Below are 24,951 nucleotides of genomic sequence, written 5' to 3' on the forward strand. Positions count from 1 at the left end.
AGTCGTGTGATTTCCCTGAGTGTCAGTTTCCCCACGGACCGAAGAGGTCAATAGGAACTTTCTTGTAGCACTCTTGTGAGCATTAAATAGTGAAAGGGAGGCTGGCAGTGAGAAGGAGTCCAAATTACAGTCTGGAAACTTCTGTCTGCCCGCTATCCTGATGATCAGGGTTGAGGTGCGGTAGGACGGTAATTTACGATTTGGGTGGATCCTGACCCCGCTTTGGAAGGCCAAAGTCTTCCAGCCTTCACACTGAACACTTCCTTCCCTTTGTCCTTTGTGAGCCTGTCCCTACACAATTGCACTTCCTTTTATCCCCCCACCCTGCTTTAAAGCGATAGCAGAAAAATCCCCAGAATCAGTAAAAAGAACCAAACAAACCAAAATCTCACTTGTTCTTTTTCCAACATCATCTCAGCCATGCCAGAGTCCCGCTGAGCATCAGTGACACTAGGACATTCTCAATGTCACACTTACTGGCTGGGCATTTTCTCTTTCTGATGAACGTGGATGGCCTTGACGTGTCTCTGACTGAGTAAGTGGTCACAGGACACTTCAGACCTGGAGGCCTTTTCCATAAAGGTGGCTTACAAATGCAAAATAGTCCACATCCCTGGAGATGTCTGAAAAAGCTATTAGCGCCATGCCTGGGAAATGAACAACCCAAAAAAAGCTGCCAACAGCGAACAGGATCCTGCAGCCTTCAGTGTGTGCAAATTGGGTTCGTAGAGAGGCTGTAAACTTAGCACCGCTACCTGTAAATGGTGTCAAGGAGAAGTGCGTGACGTGAGCTCCAGAGAGAGGGAAGGGAAGGGCACCTGCAGGTGACGGCTCTTTGGAAGCATCCATGGCAGAGACACTTACTGGGGAATAAAAACAATATACCCAAAAGGGAAAAGGAGCCAATTATGGATAGAGATCTGGGTGGGAAAGAAGTGAATGATCTCATTTCTAGCACCTGTTGAAACAAATGGTCCTTGTCATCCTACGGGGCATCCAACTATAACAAATGACACATTAGACGTCGGGTAAATAAGAATAAAAATCTGATGGAAGCAGGGTAAACAAGTGACTACTTGTGTAGAGGGAAACCTTTCTCTCTGGTTGTTAATGATAACTAGAGAGAAAGCAGGGTAAATTCAATCAGGAACACCGATCCAATGTGTGTGGGATGTTGCATTAGGCTCTGTGCAGACTAGATAGAAGCCATTCATTCATTCATTCATTCATTCATTCATTCATTCACTCTAGCAAGTACCTGTTAGGCAGTACTCTGTACAAAGCATAGAGGTAGATGCATGGTCTCTTCCCTTATTCGGTTGACATTGCAGGAGGTGGAACTGGAGCAGTGAGCAGTCCAGGTTCAAGAGTCAAACTACTTGTGTATCGTCCTGATGCCACCACACCAGCTGCGTGACCTTGGACAAGTTACTTGATGCTGCCATGCCTTCGTTTCCCCACCTGCAAAAAGGGGGTGCTACTAGCATCTCCCTTGTGTGCACAGGGAGAGGCTTCAATGAGACAGTACTCACGAAGTGTTCAGAGCAGAGCCTGCCATTCCATGTGTTTTGGTTGTGGTGGTGGCTGCTGTTTGTCACTATTACTGCAGGCCAGAATGGAGAGAAGGTGAGCCTTGAGCAAGTAATGACAAGCACACCAAAAACTGGGAAGGAAAAGGGCAGAGCTGCATCTTGGGAAACACTTTCCTTGAGGAACTAATCTAAGGGCTAGATGGGCGGTTGGCGGCAGGCTCTGGACTCGAACACAGCTTCCTGGGTCCTGATCTAGCTGCTTTCCTCAGCCTGATGGAAACTCACTCAAAACACAACTACCGTGGGACTCTGGTCCTCAAACTAAAGTATAAAAGCCAGTGAGCCGTGGTAACACAAACATTAGTATCACCTATAAGACGGCCATGCAGAATTAGGGTTTCTAGAAGCTAATGGCAGCCAGAATGAAAGTCAAGCTCTGGAGTCCAACAGACCAGGGGCTTACACCCTAATTCCACAAGTTCAATAGTGTTGTGAACTTGAACAGTTTACTTGATTTCCCCTAACCCCCATTCCTTTCCCTGTTAAATAGGGTTAATAACACATTGTAGTGTTATTATGAGGACAAGATGTTCAGAAAAACAGAAGACTTTGCGGTCATCACCATTGTTGTTTAATCTGATGCCCGATTTACTGTGGGTATTTATTAATCATTTTGCTTCTTATTCGTATGTCTTAAAATTGGGGTCCTGTGCACCCCGTTCTGCAGCTGGTTTTTACACTTAGCATTTTTCCAAGCTAGTACTTACAGATACACTTTCTTCTCTTTAATGTAACAACATTTCAGAGATTCCACATAATAGGCATTGTGCATTCTAAATGAATTTGTGTTCTGCACATCACAACACCAGCTACAAATATTTGAAGCGAGCGATATGTGTATGAATGAGTCACATTATAGCTCTGATTTGTACTGTGGCAATAAGTCAGGACCCGCCGAATGAGAAAAGCAAAGGCTATTTCTGCTGAGCTTGCTATAGGAGGGAGTCAGCTACTGCCACTTGCATCATGGCAGAGACTCAAAGTCAGGCAGCAGAGCAGGGAAGCTTTATGGAGGGAGGAACGGAGGGAGGGGCTTCGGTGGGTCCTCACTGGAGGCTGTTGACAGGAGGAAGCTGGAGGTGGGCTAACTAGAAACAGGACATCCTATCGGCTAGAAATGACTTTCTTTGATTGGTCCCACATTAGAACAGGGATAAAAATTAGGGAAGCTGTTAGTTATTAATCCTGGCCATTTGGCACCTGTTTTTACTGAATTATTGTTTAGCTTCCTGGATTGTCACTAAAGACAGCAGGCCGGCTTCCTGCAGGGTTTGCTGTGGAGAAGGGGTTCATTTCCTGGGCGGGCTGCAGGTCAAAGTTCTGTTTGTTGTTTTAAAATACGACCTGGCCATTGTCTGTTTGTATATTCAGTCTCTGTGGTTCTTAAGGGTGTACAGACCCCTTGCAATAAATTAAAGAAAATCTGTCTTCACAACCCACAGAAGGGAATCCAATGCTTTAATATAGGAAATAATGCTGGCCTGTATCCTGGGACTCAAATACTTTTTGTCATAGAAGTTTTGCTTGGACATCTGTACCCCAACAGCCAGATTATCTCCAGGTGTGGAGCTGAGTATTCAGTGAATGCACCCCTCCCTCCTAGGTAAGGAGAATTCAACCAAGTGGTCTTGGCTGCGATGCTCCCAGGAGGCTGTGTGGGCACTTTTGAGAGAGATTTTGAGTTAGAAGTCCCGGTTCGGCTGCCATTCCACCACTTCCTAGCCACGTGCCCTGGGGAAGCCGAGGAACTCCCGGCCTGCTCCCACTTCTGGAGCACAGGGCCAGCTTAGCCCTTCCACGTCCATCTGTCTGGGCCACAGGATTTGCGAAAATGCTTCACAAACTGAGTCGGGCTATGCAAATGTAAATGCATATTATCAGGATGATAGAAATGTTACTGCCTGGAATCACGCATTCAGTATTTTATAGAATCCATTGATGGGATTCTCCTAAAAACAATTCTCCCCTCTGGCAATGTTCTCCGCCGGGCTACCAAATGGACTCTTACTTGATCAGCTATTAGGTCTTTGAAGCGGCACACAATTTTCAAGTGAGTTATTCAATTAATCATTTCTGTCATAACTGCATTGTCCCTTTGGATTATCTGCTTCTGGAAAACACCACAGCTGGCGGAGCGGGTCGAACTCCCTGCTCCTCCCAACAGATCAAATGGCCTCGGCAGGTGGGGGTGGGGGGGTGGGGGGGGGAGGACCCCGGTTAATGGCCAAATGAGTAGCAAGTGGGGAAAAAGAGAGAGCCAAGTGGTTATCGTCACAGTTTACCTCCCCTTGCACAATGAGGTGGCCCAGTAATGCCGCTAAATGGGATTGCTACAGATTGAATCAAAACGCCGGAGATTGCTATTTAAAAGCCCCTGGGGGGGGATTACTTGATAAAGGATCTTTCCATTTTCATGAATGGGTCCCCTGATAGGATTGCTTTTTCCAAATTTGAATTTTTATACTCTAGTTTTCAAATTATTATGTATTATAATGTATATTAAACCACAAACAAATTATATTATCACATGGCATATATAAATGTATGTAGAATATACGGAATGTAATTTCTATAATAATCATAGTTACTGAGACGCAGTGGCTAAGAAGTACGGCGGCGTGTGGCTGTTTAAACCGCTCCTCTGAGAGAGAATGTTTAACAGAACACGGTGCCTTGCCTATAAATCCTGAAGAAAGCTCCCTTCAACAAGGGCAAAAGACCTCAGGGTAATGAAAGTATTTCAAATAAATAGTTAGGACCAACGAGGAAATGACTTGCCATTTGAAGTGTTAAGCTGCCTGTCAGGAAAATTTAGATTGTGGGGAACCACTTTGTAGAAATATTTTTTCATTTCATGATTGCGCCTGAACTTTTTGGAAAATAGAAGTCTATGGGAGGAGTGAGATGGATAGACCTCCTTCCTCAACCTGTTCAGGTTAAAATAGCTTAGGAGTAAAACGAGTGTACACAAGTTTGGGGGAAATGAAGGGTCCACGTGACAGCTGGGACCAGCTGACGGGCAGTGTATGTGCTGATTTGTCTGGCGATGGAGGGCTCCCACCATCTGTACTTATATGTACAGTTGACCTTGAACAACGTGAGTGTAAACTGCCAAGCTCCACTTAGACACTGATTGATTTTTTTTTAACTTACAGTGTTGATACATAGAGTACAGTACTAGAAATGTATTTTCTCTTTCTTATGAGTTTCTTAATAATATGTTCTTATCTCTAGCTTGCTTTATTCTAAGGATGCTGTATAAATACGTATAACATACACAATATGTATTCATTGACTGCTATGTTCTCAGGAAGGCCTCTGGTCAACAGTAAGCTATTAGTAGTTAAGGACTGGGGAAGTGAGAGATAGACAATGGTTTTTGACTGTGTGAAGGGTCAGCACCCTAACCCCGGGTTTCAAGGGGGAGAAGTAAGCGTCACCTGAGGGGTCTTCTTACATTCAATGAGCGCGGTGCCCCCAGTCACTGCCTGCTGCACCCATCCCGTCCCTCTTCTCTTTTTCCGGAGTTTTGCTGTACACAGATGTACACACACCAGCAGAGGCAGGTGCACACGCCCCACATCTAAAGTGGACAGAGAATCCGGAGACAGCCTAACCTCAGGCCTGGAGGTCAGCTGGAGTCACGTCAAGGCCACATTTAACATCCTTCGGAAGAGACCAACCCTCTCGTTTTACAGATGAGGACAGTGAGGTCCTGCGAGGATCTGTGACTCCCCTGGGGTCACACAGCCACTTAAGCCCAGGTGGGGACGTTGTTTTCTCTTCCCGTCTCTCCAGAGGGCCATCGGGCATTGGTTGGGGAGATTGCGAGGTAGAATCGTCCCTTCCCTGGGGACAGGTGGCCAGGCTGTGTTGTGCTCATTAGCTGGGTAATGCTTACCATTACCTTTGAAGCTGGGGGATAGGATTGCAGGTAAACGTCATGAACCTCTGCAAAAGTAATGTTTCCCTGCACAGAACCTGTTTCCGCCTGTTGCCTGCTGCTGCTGGCCAGTGGTGGCTAGAAACATTGTGACTGAGCTCCTGCTCACAAGCACCGTTTGCTCACAAGCCTCAGACAGAAGGAGGGCTGGGTCTGATTCATGTTATTAAAGACAAACAAACCCATTATTAAAAGTAAACAGGTAGAACTGCTTTGAAACAATTGATTAAATGTCTTCTGTCTCAGAGGCCTAAATTCACCCCAGTTACCCCCAACAGCCCCCTCCTTATTGAAATCAAAAGAGGAAATTGGCAGCAATACCTTAAGAAGAACAGCCCCTTAAGTGCGTGTTATAGGTTAGGCTTGGCGACCACATACTCTCTAACCCTTGAGATTTGTAAGTCAGCTTTATAGTTAGCATTTTACCAGTGATGGCATGGGCAGATCAGGCAATTGTTCACGGAAATATTAGGGTTTGAACTTACACCCATGGCTTCCAAAACCCACACCCATTCTACCCTAGCACATTGCCCCCATTAAAGACAGGTCTCCCAGGCCCCTGTGTCTGCTGTTGATTTCAAAGAGAAGCTCAAGACATAAGAGAAAGGAGCATGCATCTGTCCTGGTAAAACCCCCTGAAATTGCAGGCATGCTTGTGGGTTGCCAGGGAGAGAAAGCCCTTAAGCCACCTAAGTGATTTAAATGTAAAGTAGGCAGACTATAGATGCCAAATTTTAGGTGCTCAGTATCTAGCCCTGTTGCCTATCTAACTCTGGTGCCACATTTAACACTCTGCTTTCCAGACAAACCAGAATATAGCTTTTCAGGTCCAGAATCTCAGCCTTGCCCATGAATCTAGTGTTAACTGACCCTGAATGACAGACTCCTGCTAGCCAAACTTATTAGAGACAAATGTATAGACAATGTTACTTGGCTACAGTAGAATTTTGTTGACCTGGGACTGTTGGTGCTGGAAACATCTAAACAATGATGTTGTTCCAAAATGAGATTTTTAAATGTCCAAAGTCATGCTATGGTTCTAATCAAGAAGCAGTTTGCTCCGGCAGCCGTGCCCGGTGACAGAGATGCACTACACCACCAGTGACCAGCTGGGGATGACAAAGCAGCCAAAACTCCTGAGCCAGATGGGTGGTGTCACTGCTACGAGCGGACTGACGAAGACTTCATCAGAGCTACTCCGTGTTGTGAAAAACCCTGTGAATTATATGGGATTTTAAGAAAAATTACTGGAAAACAGTGCGACAGTTTCTCAAAAGGTGACAAATCGACTTTCCACATGACCTGGCAATTCCACTGAAGGCACATAAAAAAGATTTGACCACAGACGACCACGTAGAAGCTCACGCACAAATGTTCACAGCACCTTCGTTCACAGCAGCCAAAGAGTGGAATCAGCTCCAAAGCCTATGGATGGATGAATAGACAAAATGTGGCGCTTTTGCACAGTGGAGAATGATTCAGCCATGAAAAAGAACAAAGTACTGATACAGGCTATAACACAGATGAGTACTGATACGTGCTATGAGATGGACGATGCCTGAAAGTGCTTTGCTAAGAGAAAGAAAGCAGACACAAAAGTCCACATGTTGTATGACTCCATTTATGTGAAATGTCGGAATGGGCAAGTTGATGCGCACTGGAAGTAGATCAGTGGTCACTCAGGTCTGAGCACGGGGAGGTCCGGCGAGAATGGGGGAGGTGACTACTCATGGGTGGGGAGCGGTTTTGCGGGCTGCTGTTCTAACGTGAAAATGCTCTAAAATTACTTGCGGTGATGGTTGCACAATTCTGTGAATGTGCTAGAAATCACTGAATTGCAGGCTTCGAAAGGGTGCATTCTATGGTATGCAAATTACATTTCAATAAAGCTGCTTTAAAAAAAAATAACACTTACAATTGAGTAGGAAATAATTGTCCAGGATATTTTCCCTGACTTTTCCCACCCCAAATCCATTCTCCAGTCTTACTTCGCTTTGTTCCCCAGGAAGCTGATCCTATGGGCTGTTTACCCACAGGCTCCATCTGTGAGTGATCAAATAATTTATTCTCCAAACTGGGACACTTTTGAGAACGAACAATGGAGGTAAACAAACTCTCTTGGTCCGGCCAGGGTTCTGCTGGGGTTTGGTTCCAGCTCCACTAAGGGCTAAAACTCCTGCGAGGCAGACCTCTCCCTGCTCAGCTGCCCCACCCCCGTCCTTGTCCTTCAGGATGGTGATGGCTTCCCATCTCGGCCCCCGGAACTGCATGGCTGTCCCCCTGGTTTCCTCAGACCTTGCCCATGTCCTTGCGAAGAGTTTCTGTCTTAAATTTCCTCCATTTTCAGTTGCAATGGGCCATCTGCTTCCTGTTCCCACCCTCCCGACACAAAACTCCAGATAAACAGCCTGAAAGAGAAATGTGAAGAGGGAAGTGTGGCCAGCACAGTGACACCGCTGGATCGCAGACCCTCCTCCAGTTTCGGCAGACGTCTGTTTGTCCAGACAGCAAGTCCTGATAGCAAGTGATTTTGCTGCACCTTCCCCACAGGATGCTCCAGGAAATACAATAAAACAAATTTCTGCAAATTTCGGCTGCTTTGGAGGAAATGTGTGTATAGTACAAATTATAACTTTCATTCATTACCATTAACCTAAAACAGAATTCAGAATGTCTGCCTACATGTATATATCTTTCCTGTGTATTTCCACTTCAGTGGAATTTATTGGAGTTAACCAAAAAAGATGTTTTATGTTCATTTATTTTGTGATAGTTGGAAGCATCAAATTGATAAAAGTTTAAAAATTGAGAAAAAAACACAATTTTTGGTATGAGAATTCAGTATGAAAACATATATTCATTGATTTTTTTTTTCTTGTTCAGGACACGCTGTGCTACCTCAAAGCTGAGAATTTATGTGTTTCACCAACTCTGGAAAATTCTCTGCCCTTATCTCCTGGAATAGCTGCTCTCCCCTCCCCCATTCTCTAACAGTATGCTTTATTCTTATTATAGCCTCCTTGTTTTCTAACCTATTTTTCCTATTTTCTACTTTATTTCTACGTGCTTTCTTCTGATCTTTGTGATCAAAATTTTCTTTTCACCTCTGGGTCGATTCAGCTCCCTAACCTGTCCAAATATATGTGGTAATTTCAGTGACTACATTTTTTCATTGCTAGTCCGTTTATTGTCTATTAAATTCTTTTTTCCCAGTGCTTTCCCTCCTTTCACAATGTTGCATTTTTGCGTCCTTTTTTGGTATTTTAATCATTGCAATGTATCTATCCCTATCAGGTGATTGGATTAGCTTTAGCTCTTGCGGATTAGACCCAGACGTTAGTTGTGGCTGCTGACGCTTGAACACCATGGGTGGACTGTTTCTTGTACAACGTATACTTGCAAATTGTGAGCTCATTTCGGGGGCCTTTGTCTGTGGGAAACTTCTGAGGAACTGACTGAGGGTTTGCCCCCCTCAGAGCCATTCCTCATTTGCTTCTGCCAGGCTACCCAGGACTGTTTCAGGCCAGTGACAAGTTTTCACATCGGTCCTCACCTTGGGCATTTGGGGTCCATTCAAGGTAAGGGAAATTCACACCCCAGACAAGGAAGGCTGTGGTGCTGGTCTCTGGTTACAAGTTCTCCGTGGGTGCTGCAGACCCACCCAGAGCCCAGACCAGGACTATCACGCTTTTGGGTCAGCTACCGCTTCTAGTGGGTACACTGCTTCCTGCTCCACCAGTCCTGGAAGGTGTGTGATCTCGGGTCCTGACTCTACGGGGCGGGGCGGTGGTGGTGGGGGGGGGTGGCGCTCTCAGGTGCATTTCCCTCTTTAGGTGGGCCCAGGGCCTCTTTTTCCTAGGAGTTCCCCTTTGGGCATCGGCTTTCCCACATTCTCTTCTGGTTTTCAGCTTCCTCTTTGTTTCTGGCCCCTAAGGATTTCCCTTCTTTCTTTCTAGTTCTGGATGAATTTAAAAGGGTTCTGATGACATTTTACCCAGCATGTCTGCATGGCTGTGGCAGGAGGGAGTTTCAGGATATAGAATCTGCCTCTCTCCAGACACTGGAAGTCCCCTTTTCATTGTGTTTACATCACAAAATGCCAGGTTTTGTGTTTGTGTAACATTTTCCATTTTTAGTTGCACTCAGAGACCTCTGATTGATTAGCAATAGCTAGGTCTTTTTCAAGTGCTTCACAATTGCTGCTCTAACCAGAACTCACATCTTATTTACAGAATGTTCCTTTTTCTCATCGTGCTTGTGTGGATCAGAAAGAGATGAATTCCAGAGGAAGATGAGATCAGATCCTGGACTGTCTTGTTCTCTAGTTTGCAAGGGGGGTTCGAGGGGGACACCTGCTTCCCTCAGAGCGCCCTTCACGGTATCAAGGTAACGCGGAAGCTAAGTTAGTAGTCAGCGGATAGCTTGGGAGCACATAAACAAGGAGAAGGAAATTCCATGCTCCTGGTGGTCAAGAGTGGTTTGGCACGGAGTAGGTGCTCAGGAAACATCTTGGGAACTGACCCGAACCATCGCTACCCCACTACAGAGCAGACACGTTTTCCTCGTGACCTAGACCCATCAGACAGGGTGCCAGACACACAAATTCTTTCATCTTCTTTCTCTCCTTCATTATCTACCCTGTGAACCAAGCCCCATACTCGACTCTCGTGGTCACAGGCTGCTTGCAGCTTGTGTGCACAGAGTTTTGAAACATTTAGAAATGAAAAATATTTTGGTTCTGGGGAAACTTTATACCAAGATTCAAAGATTCAGTTCCTCTGGAAAGATTGGAACATGTGGCTATTAAGGACCCACATTCCCCTTGGCCTTGGACTGGGGAGCAGCTAGAGAACTTGCTCTCCAGGTCACTATGGTTCTGCCACCACCTATGAACTTACACCTAGCCTGCCCCACACAGGTAGGCTGTCTGACCTCCACAGGCACAGGCTTGTGCCCTGCCGTTCCAGCATCACTTGGCATAGCAACCAATCAGTTCGTGAGGACATAGCTTCTTTTATTAGTTTCACGGCCCAGGGACACATTCTGTACTCTGAGGTTATACCTGGCCGTATCCTAGGCCACCGTCCACAAACACTTGAAAAACATCTCTTATGGCAAGTCCCTGTGACAGATACTATCTGCTAATTCTTGCTAGTTTCATTTTCAAAAGGGGATTCCGTTTCTAGATTTGTGATACTTTATCTACTGACAACTCCTCGGTTTTTCTAAGAGATTGAGTGCCTCTGGGCTCATAAGGAATTTTGCTTATAGAGCAAGTTTAGACCGATTTTGTTTCATAGATGAGCCATGGTGATGATCAATATGTACTAAGAGCTAACCTATATTGAGCCGTACTGTGGGCCAAGTACGAGGCTAAGTAATCCCATCCAGTCCGCACACAGATTTGGAGTTAGCAATTCTAACGTCCATTTTTACAGGTGAAGAAACTAAGGCACAGAACGCTGAGAAGTGAAGGAGCCAGAATTCAGACCTAGGCAGCCTGACCTTGAACCTACCCGCTCAGCCCCTTCCCACAGCTGCTGCTGAAGCCAAGCCCCTCACTAGGCTCAGGAGTTTCACAAACAGCACCTGAAGCCTCATGGCAGCCCTGGGGGCCTCACGTAGCCACCTGGCCTCACATTAAAGTCACCTGAGGAGCTCTGAGGGCAACCCTAAGCATGCAGAAAATATAATGGGTTAACATTTGGGGAACCTAATAGCGGGTAAATGAGAAACCTCTGCCCTATGCTTGCAGTGTTTCCATATGTCTGACATTATGTCCAAATTACAAAATTAAGCGAAGAAAAGAATGTGTTCAAATAATATTAGTTGATCTGGAGGGCTTTTTTACAGGAATCATTGGTAGCAAGAAGTGTTAACAGGAAATGTTAATAGCAAGATCCAGAAAACTGTGTGTGTGTGTGTGATCCCATTTTTGTAAAGCAAATAATGACAAAACATGAACATACACACACCCACACACCCTCCACAGCCTTATACGAGGATGGAATAAAATACATATGATACATTTTTTTAAAAGTCTGGGTCCCGGTCCCCAGAGATTCTACTTGAATTGTTTAGGGGTTGAATAGGTGGGCATAGATATCTTCTTTTAAAGTTCCTTAGATTAGGATTCTTAAGATTGCTTCATATTGGAATCATCTGGAAAGCCTTAAAATGTCTTGATGCCCAGGGCACAGTGCAGACGGACTAAATCAGCCTCCCGGGGAGGGGAGCGTGGGCAGGGGTGATTTAAGATTCCCCCAGGAGGTTCCAATTGTTACCAAGTTTGGGGAGCAGCCTAGGCCCTCAATGCAGCCAGGGCTGAGAATCACTTCTAGCAAGGAAGGGAACTCGCGTGTGTAGCCCTACTACGTGATAGGCATTCGACATCCGTTTCAATTCTGGGAACAAGCCATCAGTTAGGCACTGTGGGGGAAACAGTGGCTGCCTGCTGGGACCAAGTAGCCTGCTACAGGGGGACGTCCTGACCCGCCATCCTGCTTGAGGAAGACGTCATTCCTTCCCCCCTCTCTCCTTCCCAGGATCCCAGGGGTTGAAATTCCTTTGGTGGAGATTCATTCTTTTGGGTTCCTCCTTCCAGGAGCTATTAAAAACAAAAACAAAACAAAGTAAAAACTTCCGGGAGAAATTACATGTTAATCGGGTCTCAACGTCTGCACAGCGAGTGCTGGGTGTTCAGAGCAAGGAGAAAGTTAGAGGCAGGCCCAAACATGGGGGAGGAACGAACGGAAAGGGGTGTAAATCTGATCCTGAAGGTTTTCTGCTCGCAGTCCCTCTGTTCACCAGCCTGACCCCAGACTTATTAAAAAATGCCAAGTGTCGTCCCACGTCTGGGCCTTTCCTGCTTGGTGGGACTTTCTTAGGCTGCCTCTCAAGATGGTTTGGGGTGCTTCACTTTCCCATGACAGACGGGTGTCTGCTTCTCCGTACTGAGGACAGTAGAGACCCCAGGGAAAAGGAGACAAGAGTGGTGTGCTTTGCCAACACTGCTAAGGTTGGGTATTTGGGCCTTTGAATTTAGGCCGGAAATGTGTGGCCGGAAGGCGGAACACAGTGTCCTTGGGGCACATAAGTCAGGAACCCCTTAAGCTAGGAGGGCTGGAGGCTGAGGAGTGAGTCCTCAGGCACGACAGTCAGAAAACCAAGGTTGAAGTCCTGCCTGCCACTTCCCAGGAGTAAAACGACAGCTAGTAATGACAACCTCCTTCTTCAGGTTGTGGTGAGAATTAGGTATAACGCACATAAAATGCCTACATTGTACACAGTAGGGCCTCGGTGATGTTGGCGCCCTCTGGGACCAGGACTGGAACGAGCCGTGACCTGGCCCCTCCTCCTCTTTCTTTTTAAAAATTTATTTCATTGTGGTAAGACCACAACATGAGATCTACCCTCTTAACACATTTTAAAGTGTACAGTTGTAAGTACATGTTGTTCAGCGTATCTCTGGAGCTTATCTTACATGATCAAGACCTCATGCCCATTGATTAACGCCCACCCCCAGCCTCTTGGCAGCCACTGTTCTACTCCCTGATTCTGAGTTTGACTTTTTATTAAGTGCTTCATGTAAGTAGAGTCATGTATTATTAGCCCTGTGACTGGCTGATTTCACTTAGCACAACGTCCTCAAAGTTCATCCACGCTGTCACATCTTGCAGGATTTTCTTCCTCTTTAAGGCTAATAACATCCCATTGTATGTCTACACCAGTTTCTTTACCCATTTGCCCATCATGAACATCGGCTGCTCCCACCTCTCGGCTATTGTGAACAGTGCTGAAATGAATCTTTCTGTGCGAACAATTTAGTGAGTGGTTATTTACTGTATGCCAGTAACTGCTATAAATGCTTTCCATATATTAATCTAGGTGAAATTCAGGACAGCCCTCTGAAGTAGATGCTATCTTTATCACCGTGTACAAAGGAGGAAACTGAGGCCCAGTTAGTGTGACCCAAGGCCAGACTGTTAGATTATTTTGACCACGAAAGCTGTGGTCTTGATCACTACAGTGTCTATAGTATTATAGTCATAATAACGATTGAGAATGAACTACGCATCAGGCACTGTTATTGGCAAGGTGAAGATGAGACCTATGCATCCAAATGACCTTGGGGATAGGCTCTAGCATCAGTGAATTCTAGAAGTGACACTCCTCCTTATGATTTTGGGGAGAGAGGTGGAGAAGGGGTTTGTGGTTAAGAGCTGGGCCGAGTGGCCCAGGGGAGAATGATATTCTGAGCTGGGATATACAGCTGTATGGGTCCCTTTGATTCATGCAGTCTTTCAAAGACAGAACTTTTCTTGTCACTGAGTCTGACACAAGTCTCTAACATTTTACTTATGGTTTCTTTTGTATTTTCCTTTTGTTGTATATTGTGCTTCAAATGGTCAGCTCAAGAGTCAAGAGAGCAGCTCCGAGTTAGGTGCTTATGTTATAAGGCCTTTTAAAAGCTGCTCATTGGGCTCCCATTCTCCTTGTCTTCTAGATGTTGATCTAAATGAGGGCTCTTGCGGTGGAGCTGCAAAAATGAGCCACCAGCTCCCAATACAACTTGGTCACATTTGCTCTCTTTCCAGGGCTCTCTGCAGTTGTACCAGCACCAATGACCTCAGTGGGCCTGGAAAAACAACTGTCCAAGCCAAGGGCAGTCAGCAATAATGCTCTTAGGCCATTTATTTTGCAATGGCAAATCAATCCACTTTTCCAGCCACCTGCAACTTCATTGAACTCCGCATCCCGCTGCAGGACACGCCCCTAACTCTCCTTAAATGACATATTTGGCTGTTTGCAGTCGTGACTTGACATTGCAGTCCTGATACCACAGATCAGGCTTGTTATGAGAAGGTTGCAGCAGCAGCTTCAGCAGCAGCAGCTTCAGCAGCAGCAGTTTTCTCTCCCTACTGAGCGCTCATTATATGCTGGGCACTGCGCTAAGCTGGCCAACGTGATCCCTGGGGAGAGTCGGGTGCACCTCCATTCCGGGCTCTCGCAGCCATTGTGGGGTGGACGTTCGCCTAGCCCCATGCTGACACGCCCTCTCTGAGCTGCGACCTGCGACCAGGGAAGGGGAAGGTGCCCGGTGCGTGCTCGGAAAAGGAAGCTCTAGCCGTGTTGGGATCCTCGCTGCACCGCCCGCCCGCCTGCTCCTCCCTGGAGCCCGCGCCCTACACGCCTCCAGGGCACGCGCTCCCAGCCCCGCCCGCGCGCTCCCCCCCCCCCGCGCGCCCGCGGCGGACGCACGACCACGAGCGCGCGTGCGCCTCTCGGAACGTCGCCGGGAGCCGAGCCAGACCGAGCGCCTGGGCCGGGAGCGCAGGAGTGAAAAGGAGGCGGCGGCCGCGGCTGCGAGCAACAGATCCATCCCGGCGCTGCGAGCGAACCTGCTCCGCTGTTGGGCGATTTTTTTAATTTCCAAAACATTTTTTTTTTTAATTTAGAAAACCTTGCATTTTTAAATGGCGCTGGCCCCCGGTCAGCGGGCGGTTTTCTGTGTTTCAAGATGGGCTTTGCCGTTTCCGTCGTGGGCACCAGTGGTGGTCTGATTGTCAGCCTTCTCCGGGCATTTTTAAGGCCAGGAGCTGAGCGCTGCATGTAGGCGAATCACCCTACGGAGCGTTTTGGCTTTTAAAATTACTGTTATTATTTTGAGTAGAGAGCAGTCGAGCTCGGGCACTTAGTCCTCTTTGCAGGAGAGGCTGCGAGTCTGAGGTGGGTCGTTCGGAGGGTGAAATTCCTCCCGGGGTGAGCGAGCCCCGGTCCCGCGCACAGTCCAGGCGGCCCAGAGTGTGTGCCCTGTCCCTGCCGGCGCCGGGAAAATGGAGGCTGTGATTGAGAAGGAATGCAGCGCGCTCGGAGGCCTCTTTCAGACCATCATTAGCGACATGAAGGTAGGTCGCCGGCCGCCGGCCGCCGCGCACTGACCTGGCCGCGTTGCTTCCCCTCCGCCCCAGGCCAGCCGCCCAGTCCTTGTCTGCGCGGTGGCCGGTAGCCACCTGCGGGAGCGCTGCGGCCCGGGTGTCACCTGCTCACCCGGGGCGCCGTTTCGGGCTGTGCTGGGTCACGGGGCGGGCGGCGTCCATGGAGATGTCTGATGCCCTCTGCCCTCTCCCCGTTCATTGCCCAGGGAGCGACCCCACCTCGTTTTCCTGGAGGGTTCAGGGCCCCGGCTCCAAGTTTTCCATTGTCTATTGCTGGACCGAGTGTTTTGCGACCTGCGGAGGCTGGATGCCTGGGCTGACACCTGATTCCCCGGGGTACGGGGAGGGGGCCCCTCGCGCGGTGGTGGGGGCTGTGCCCAGCCACGGAAAGAAGCCCTTGGCCGGAGAGACTGGGAGGGAAGCTTCCCTTCTCCTCCTTGGCTTTCAGATCCACCTGGGGGGGATCTGAGCAAATTAGGTATTAATTAGGCTGTTCCAAAGCTGGTGAGAGTGTGCATGCCTTCCCTCGGCCCTTCCCGGAGGCGCGGAGCAGAAGTTCCCAGAGCAGCCTTGTAGGCGCCCCTCCTTTCCCTAGCTGAGGCTCCCCGATCCTGAAGGCAAGATCGGGGCCCCACAAACAACTATATCTTTTCCCCCACGTACCCACCACACACAGATTTCAGGTTTTTTCTTGGAAGGATTGTGAAAATTGTGTGTGTGCGCGCTTGTGTGTGCGTGCGTGCGCGCGCACACGCGTGTGTTGGGGGCGGAGAACAACACCCTGGCTTTTTCCTGCGAAGGGTGGGACTGAGGATAACCTGATCCTTGGATGTGAATTTTCTGGTGCATACAGATAGACAGGGCCCCGTGTTACTCATCCAGAGGAAATATATTCAGCCTTGCGAGCTGGCTGGAGGTGGGAATTGGAGGCGGTGGGAGGATTTTTTTTTTTTCATGTATATTTAGGGAGCTTCTCTTTGGCTCTAGCCCAGCCTCAGTTTGCCTCAACAGATCCGGGGAGGTGGTGTTTAATTAAAAGCTCAGCTTCCAAAAGGAGTGGGCAGGTTTGGAAGCTGTGCAGCGAGTGGGTGTGGACAGCCCCTCTTCAGCCGCTGCTTGGGTGCGGGGAGGAGCTTTTGTCTGATGAAGTGTAAGCTTTGGAGAGGGTTTGGCCTTGGAGATGGACTTTGGGAAGGAATGTTCAGCTGTCACGGGCTGCTTCCCCCCTTTTAGAACCAACTGCCACCTTGCCCAGGGTGAACTTTTCCAAGGTGCCTCTGTCCTGGTCTTGTCTATTTCGAAATCCTTCTACAGAGCCTGTGCCTTTTGTTAGAAATTGACATTCAGGTAGCATTATCTTCAAAGATACCCTGTTTGCCCAGGAATGCCTCTAATCCAGCCACTTGGAATTAGAGAGATTATTCCCTGTTCAAAGGCAGCCCCCTGCCTTCCTCTGCCTTTAATCCACCACTGAAGTGCGCTTTTGAGACAAAGATTGGTGCCTCCTTGGACTCTTAAGAGTATTTCTGGTTAACTTAAATTCTCCATGCCTTATAATCAAACAATATTTGGTTTGAGGCACAGTGTCTATTTTTATTACTAGGGGAAGAATTTGAGATGAGTCAGTAAAGTTGAACCCAGTGACCTAATAGATCTGCCCACTGCAGTCTCAGAGTGTTTTCACATCTGGAGTTTTTTCTTTCTCTTTGTTCCTCAAACCAGAATCTAGGCTTGGTTTTTCCCATTTACTGGTTTGAGCCCAAAGCCCTTCCAAAGGTAACCTACTAGAGGGTGGGCCCTTCTGCTTTCCACCTGCCATCCCATGGCCACCCTGCGGCACTGTGGCCCCCTCTAGTAGGTTACCTTTGGGATCGTGGGTACTAAGTTGGCATGCTTTCCCGCCGCCCCCCCCCCCCGCAGGATTCCAGTTAAAAATAAACATTTAATGCCCCTTCAGTGCTGGATCTATAGATTGTGGTTCCTGAGTTCTTCCCCTTTCAATGTAGTAGCATTTGTCCAACGTGCTGTGGGAAGACATTTGTTTTAAAGGTTTTTGTTTGTTTTGTTTTGGCAGTCAAAGATTTTAAAAGCAAGGTGGAGTGGAAGGCTAAAATCTGCCTGGGGGTCTGCAGAATTTCAGACGTTTGGGGAGAAGAGAAATAAGGGAAAAGAGGGGGTGTCTGATTTCCAAGATTCTTTATTCATAAGACAGTTGCCAAATATTTTCAGAGTTTTCTTAGTAAAAGATTTCTTTATGTATTAGGTGATAGTGACATTTGAAAAGGGAGCTTTAAAATTTGGGCACAGAGGATAAGCAATGTATAGCATGCATATGCATGAAGTTGCCAGCGATAAAGGTCAGTTTTTAATATCTGAAGTCAGCTGACTTTCTAATGACCTGCTTATCTGCTTTTTCTCTTCTTTGAAGTCCCTGATGGGTTTATGAAGCCTCTGGTTCCCTTTCTGTTTGCTTTGAAGGACAAGTGTAAATGTCGGAAACCCATTTGGAATGCCACCTTGAGGAAATTTCTAGGTTATTTGCTAGGAAGTGATGTTGGCCTGGGGTGAGTAAAGGTAAGGAATGGGGCTTCTTTTTTCGGACCGATTGATTCTCCAAAATGAACAGCAGCACAGGAAGTGGGTCACTCTCCTGTTTGAAGGAAAACACACACACATGAGAAATGGAGTCAGGCGAGGCCTACCACCATCCATCTTCCCAAACCAAGGAACCTGGAGACATCGGCGAGCTGGAGAGGCTTCTTTCTGCTTTCTTCTGATGACCCTTCATCTGGTTAAGTCCTCCACTGTCAGGATGTGCGTTTTACCCTTTGCAGGGGGAGCGATGCAGAAGAAGCCCTCACTTCTCTCCCAGTGGGATGCAGCTGTTAAATAACTTATTGATTCCTTGACCAGAGGAAACCGTGTGTTTTTCCCCTTCCTTCCACCCCACTGTGGTGGTGGTCAGTAATGAATGGTGGTGTGCAAAATCGCTTACTGGCTGCCTTTCCGCCCATCCACATAAATCAAGTCGTCTGCTGTGAGCTGATCCCAAAGGAAAAAGGGGAGGCTGGAGACTCATGTGGCTGGAGGCAAGGGCCCACCGCCTGTCTGTCTCGGGCGGCAGCGGGCTGGAAGTGACTGTGTGTGGAAGGTCAGGTGACTGACTTCTGATGTTCAGGGAATGTTGGCCGCAGGAAGGGGGCCTTGGGAGCTTTTGGAAGTTTCTATCCCAGTCCTGGGAAAAGACAGGCTAACTGTTGCAAACAGCTGATGATGCTTTTCTTTTTTGAATGAGATATAATTGACATAGAACTTTATTACTTTCAGGTGCATACCATACTGATTTGATCTTCGTGGTTTTTAATTGATTATTTTTGAAAAAAATTTAAATAATTGAACCAGCATAGGATTTAAGGATGTCTGGGGGAGCTCTTAGGACCTGGAGACTAGGGTCAAACTTGGGGGCAGCTCACCCTGTGGCTGTCTTTCTTCTTTTAATAATTAACTTAGTTAAAAAAAAAGAGTTGGATGCTAAAATCAAATATTTTTCTTAGCCTTGTTGCTCAAGAATCAGCATGCCGGGAGCGGAATTGGGCCTGATGTGGGAGAACTTTGTACCAGGTCGGAGAGTGTGTTTGGGTTATATAATGTGACTGAGAGTGAAAAAAATACCCAACCACACCTTGAATTCCCCACCCGAGGTCTCACTCTCGGTGTCCTGTTACCAGCACCTGTGCTGGGCAGAATAGGGGCCTTGTTTGGCTTGACTACGCTGCCCCCACCTCTGTTCGTTACCAGTATCCTTTCTCCTTTAGTTCTACCTAAAATTAGAACTGCTACTTCTTGAATTCCATGGAAGACTCTTTGTGGTTCAAAGGCACGCCATGATATTTTCCCTCACTTATCCTCGGATCAAGAATGTGGGGAGTGGGTCCAGCGCTGGGTAACGATTTCAGAGTTGTTTTTCTCTCCCTTCTGCTTTGGGTCCCTATCAGAAGAGATGCTTACTTTCTCAGTGTTTATCGAGGGCCTGCTCTGTGGAAGCCTGTTGCTGGGCCTGCGGGAGCGGGTGATCCCCAGGGCCTGCCCTTGGAGGGGGTCCTGACTTCCTAGGACTCCTCACCAAAAATGTTTTCTTTGGGAAGATTGCGAAGAAGGTTTTCTTCGAAAACCCAGGCAAGGCCTCTGCCAGCAGCCAGGTGCTCCGAGGGAGGTGGGCTGCTCCATAAATGGCGGCTCACAAAGGCAGGACAAGCAAAGCCTTTGTAAAGTACACATGTTGGCTTTTCTTTTAGCAAATGGCTGTGTTTGTCCAGGGCTTTACAGCTTCCTCAGTTGGAAGTAAAGATGTCATAAAACCCGCAGCAGGGAACTGCCCAGAACGGGTGCCTGTTCAGAGATTTAGGGCCTCTTCTGTGTAGATCAGTCTTTTTGGTTGTTTAGGTGTAGCTCTCGTGGTCCAGATTTGGAAGGAAATCTTTTTTTCTTTATCTTGGTTTTGAGTGTTTCTGTGGGAACATCCCCTCATACATCATGTTTAACCAAGTAGTTTATAACCAGTTCCTTGGTGTTCTGAAATTCCACAGACAGTAGTGCCCCAAATGCAGCGGGAAGGTCAGTCCTAGGTCAGGGTGTGTATGGACGGTAAGCTGAAGTTGAATTTTGCCTGCACTGAGCTGTCATTCTGTTCTTATGCGAGGAGCAGGTACCCCAAATAATACAGTATTTATTAAGCACCAGCAGAGTTGCAAGTACCACGTTCCATACTATGATTTCAGCAAGTAAAGATACAGAATTCCCAGTTAAATTTTAATTTGCCGTGAACATTGAACAGTTTTTAGTGCTTGTATGTCTCATGCATATTATGTCTTCTCAGCTGCTGCCCTCTTGCCCTCTGAACTCTTGTTTTGCACCTTGGGCGTAGAGAAAAGGAAAAAGCTAAGTGATATCTGTCAATTTGGCTAGCTCCTTTGGGGTTGTTAAAATGCTTGGAGGGCGAAAAGGCTGGAACTGTGGATCTATCATCTATAATTTTCATCCAGGCTTTTCCCGTTTTCACAGAGATGGGTGAGAGCTGGCAAGATTCCTTCTGTAGCGAGACCTTCAGATGTTCAAAACTGGGTGTGGAAAAATGAGATCATTTCAAGTTCACCATAATTTCTCAGAACAGCCTTTGGGATACTGTCCCCTAAAATCATCACCTCTGCAAAAACAAAGAAATCCCTCTCCCCAAGAGCCAGAGGACAGATTCAGCTGCCTGCGTGCGACATCAGACAAGAAGTGTTTGGGGCCCCTTCCCTGATGCCTTAATCAGTTTAACTCAGATTCACAGATTGCACTGCTGATGGGGCCTTATTAAGTAGCAAACCAGAAAGACAAATGGAGTAAATTAATTGGCTGAGCACCGAGGAAGCCCATTGTATTTGATTGCCAATGTGCTCCCTCGAATTTGCTAGAGGCTGCGGAAGGTTTCATCTGAGTATGTGCCCCCCACACGCACAAACGCCGAAGAGCAGAACTCAAACCTACCCAGTGTAGATTCCAGAGCAGCCCAGCCATTATAAATGGTTCCCACCCCTCAGCCTCACAGGGGCCTTGGCCTGAGGCTGTGTCATCGTCTCTGCTGCTTCCCAATCTAAGGTGCTCTGGTGTGCACCTGTGCATGGTGAGTGGGTGCTCAGTGTTCACTGCAGGTAGTGAACAGGGGCAGAAAGGACTGTGCTAGGCCTTGTGCTAAGTGCCTGGCATTTTTGGATTCACGTTATCCTCTTGTCAATCCCACTTTACAGATAAGAAAACAGGCTTGGAGAGGGCGTCAGTCACTTGTCGAAGGTCATGGTGAGGCAGACTGGTGTTTGGACCTCGGCTTATTTGATTCTAAAGCTGGAACTCCTTAGAACATACCTAGGGTAGAGAGAGGGGTGTGACTTTATTTCTAGAAGACAGCATTTCACTTGCCTGAGTCCTACATGAGGCTCAAGGGAGAGGCAGGGTCTTATCTCTGTACTTCTGGCCCAGACCCAGCCTGGAAGTGTGAGCTTGAGCTGAGATGCCGTCTGGTTGCTAGTGGGGCAGGCGGCTCCCAGATGGCTTTCACTTTTGTGGAAATCATTCAATTTATGGCAGATCGACATGTTGTGGCTTCCTTCCTTCTTCTACTTACCAGTCTTTTCTAGCAGATAACCTGGCGTTCTCCTTTCCTTCTCTTTCTCTGGGTCTGCAGAGGGGAAAGAATTCTTTGGGCCTGGCTCCGGCAGTCACCCTGGGTCCCCGTCCTTGTCCCCAGAACGCCTCTGTGACAGGCCAGAGGGCCACATTTCTACATCAGTCCCCGAGCCAGGGTGACTGTGCAAGCCTGACAGCCCCTCCTAATTATATGAATTGAATAAGTTCACCCAAAGTTCAAATGGCTCCTCAAAGAGAACTCCTTACCTTGAACTCATTTAGTGTCCAGCCCTGGAGCTCTCTTGTAAAAGAGCTTTCTGTGTTTAATTATGTGTCCCCGGTAGCCCTCCAGTTTGGGTTGAGTTGGTAGAGCCATTATGTGTCTGTGTTTGAAGAACTTGATGAGATCGCCAAAAAAAAAAAAAAAAAAAAATCCTTCCTCTGCGGACTCTTGGCACATACTGCCTTGGTCATAGTTTCTAAGTGGTTTTTCTTTTCCTGTCTAGTTTAAGTGGGTGAAAAAAAATCAGTTGAGTGCCTTTTGAGCTGTGTGTCTTTTTATTTGCTTTCTTTCCGTCAAAGAACCTGGCCAGCAGTGAAGTATTAACTGTGCAGCCGCAGCGGCCTCCTGGAGGCGGAGGGCAGGTTTTACCCAGCACCCTGTTTCGCGCCATCCCCCACAGGGAGGTGTCTCCAGGGGGCTGGAGAGGTGGGTCTGGCTGGAGGAACTGGTTCTGGGCAGGTGCACCCCTTTTGGTATGATGGGCGTGGTTACAGGGACAGGTGCATTGGGTTCCTGGAAGCCATTAGGCACTGATGCCTGGACCCTGTTCCCCAGAGGCTCTGATTCGGTGCCCCTGGGGTGCCTTCCTGGGCGTTAGGATTTGTAAAAGCACCCCCAGGTGATTCTGCTGTCAGGCTCGAGTAAAAGCATCTTTAGATGGTTGTACAACAATGTGAACATGCTTAACAGCCCTGAACTGTACACTCAGTGGCGGAGATGGTACGTTTTGTGTTAGGTATGTGTGTTAGGTGCCCTTGACTCAGCTCTGACTCCCGGCGACCCCACGAATGAGTGATGTTGGCGGACGCGGGCCTGTGGTTCCTTTTATGGAGTCGATCCGTGTCGTACTTGGTCTCCCTCTTTTCCTGCTGCCTTCCACGTTTCCTGGCGTCGTCCTCTTCCCCACCGAGCCCCGCCTTCTCCCCGTGCGCCGGAGGAAGTAGGGCGGCTTCGGTTTTGTCCTTTTTTTGCCTCTGTCGGTGTTTCGGGCCTCGTTTGCTCCAGGACCTGCTTGTTCGTCTTTCTGGCGGTTCAGGGTGTGTGTAGTTAATCACAAATGAAAATAAAGATAAATTCGTGGTGAGATGACACTAGAGGAAATGAACCGAAATATAAAAATAGCAGGAAAAGCCCCTGTAGCCTACGTGGCTGTTTTTACTTGATATGTCCTGGTCCTGTCCAGCACGATTTTTTTGCAGCTATGGAAATTGTTGAATATGGCAGCCAGTAGTCGCCTGTGACTGTTGAGCACTTGAAGTGTGGCTAGTGTGACCAACAAACTGAGTTTTACATTTTGTTTAAGTAGCCCTATGTGGCTAGTGGGCACTACACTGGATGGTGCGGATCTGTAACATGCCATCTAAATAAAAATTGGTGCTGGCTTTTCTACTCCCTTCTGGCCACGTCATTGCCCCGAAACCCCTCGTGTGGAAATTATAGCACTACGGCTGACCTTGGAGTCAAGGAGATGTGGTTTTAAACCCTGCAGACAAGTTACTGGGTCTCTCTGAGCCACGTTTTCCTGTTCTCGTAAGACGGGCCTACCTTAGGGGGTTGTTGCTGGAAGGGGTAATGGGCTAATGCTATGGCGGGGCTCAAATGTTAGCTGTGTTATTGTTGTCTTGTGGGTGAGGAGTGAAGAATTCTGACTTCCTCAAATCAGTGTAGTCATCATCTCCACCACTTGTGAGAGCAAAGGCCACCCCACCCATCCCTCACCCCCCACCCACCCCTCACCCAGCTGTAGTGAGAGCTTGCTTGCTGTGAGGTTGCAGGAAATGCAGAAGTTGAGTTTTTTTCTTGCTAAGTAAATTGCTCCCGAGTTCATTATAACCTCATCTGGCTCTGCTAGGCCTCTGATTTGCGTTTCTGTGTTTGCAAACCCACGGTCAGTGTAGAAAGGGAGGGAGGGCTAGGTCCCTGGCCGAAGTCCCCAGGGTGTTTAACTTAATGCTTAAAAAAGTTTTTTTTTTTTTTTATGGGATGTTTACACCAGGGTAAGGAGAGAGGAGTTGCTTGGAAGGGGCAGCATTTTCTGTCTACATTTCTTTAAATTCCTCTTCTTTTTCTGGAGTGACCCTCAGGAAAAATGACCTCGCTGCCTGTAGCCTGCTCTGTCTTAGCACCTTCCTACTGAAACTTCTCTTTCTTCTCCAGGCTGGGCCATATTTGGGTTCTTCCTAACTGCCTCTCTGCCGAACGTGGCCCAGCTGCCTTAGCCTGGCCCTCAGGGACCCTGCTGGCTTGACCCTGACTGAGTGGCCTGCTCTGGGCCCGGTGCTCCCCGGCCTGGGGTCCCTGGGGTCTTAGGTCACAGCCTGCGCTCTGCATTCTCGTTATCTGCCCTATTTGGAGGACCCTCTCTGCCAGAAATTGTATAATTTCTGGTCCCTCTTCTTTTCACCAAGCCTGATAAGCGACCCTTAGGGACTTTTCACATTCTGTGCGGAGTCCGCCTTTAGTGGTTGCCCTTCACCTTTGGCCTCTGGCTCTGCCACTTCTCTGACTCTGGGCAAGTTGCTCAACCTCCCTGAGCCTTGATTTTTCTTATCTGTGAAACGAGGGGGATAATACCTCCCTTCTTAAAGTTGTTGAGGAAAAAATGAGAAAGTCTGTGTAAAGAGCTTAGCATGAAGTAGTTGCTGAGTAAAATGCCATGTGGGTCTGTCTCAGCTACCCTGGTAATTCCCAGCGGGGTACCCTGCTGATAGCGGCACTCAGGTGTCGGAGAAAACACAAGAAGCCTGTATCTCCAGTAGAGACTAGAGTGAAATGGTTTTTGAGCCTTCAGTTAATTTGAGGGAAACAATGACGTGTATTCAGCAAATCGATGACGTGGTGGAGATACATACAACTGTGGACAAGACACGCACAGTCCCGGCCCTCATGTTGCGTAGCCCAGAAGAGGGGCAGACGAAGAATTAGTGGTCAGTGCGGTCGGCGCCACGACCAGTGTCAGAGTAATATCTTCTGGGGTCCTGGGTAGGGCCTCTGGTTCTCACGTGTATGGAGAGGACAGAGTCATGGGGG

General features: G+C 47.8%; 1 protein-coding gene and 1 long non-coding RNA gene across 12 annotated transcripts in view; both read left to right on the forward strand.

Annotated features, from left to right (window-relative positions):
* Positions 1-3,814: 3,814 nt before the first annotated feature.
* Positions 3,815-8,227, forward strand: LOC119064817 (uncharacterized). Its single transcript, XR_005085486.2, has 3 exons — positions 3,815-5,356; positions 6,603-7,639; positions 7,883-8,227. It is a non-coding gene; the product is annotated as an uncharacterized LOC119064817 (long non-coding RNA).
* Positions 8,228-14,385: 6,158 nt separating this feature from the next.
* MTSS1 (MTSS I-BAR domain containing 1) overlaps positions 14,386-24,951 on the forward strand; it is a 137,800-nt gene continuing 127,234 nt past the window's right edge. For 6 of the 11 annotated variants that reach the window (XM_037166412.2, XM_037166418.2, XM_037166420.2 and 3 more), the window contains exon 1: positions 14,388-15,443. In XM_037166412.2, the coding sequence (XP_037022307.2) occupies positions 15,372-15,443 (72 nt within the window). In that variant the 5' untranslated portion in view covers positions 14,388-15,371. Of the gene's footprint in view, positions 15,444-24,951 lie in introns of all 11 variants that reach the window. The other 5 variants (XM_037166416.2, XM_037166414.2, XM_037166423.2 and 2 more) reach the window with 3 other exon arrangements.

This window comes from Artibeus jamaicensis, unplaced genomic scaffold (genome assembly GCF_021234435.1).
Source record: "Artibeus jamaicensis isolate MK-2021 breed Jamaican fruit bat unplaced genomic scaffold, CSHL_Jam_final scaffold_916, whole genome shotgun sequence".
NCBI classification, from domain to species: Eukaryota; Metazoa; Chordata; class Mammalia; order Chiroptera; family Phyllostomidae; genus Artibeus; species Artibeus jamaicensis.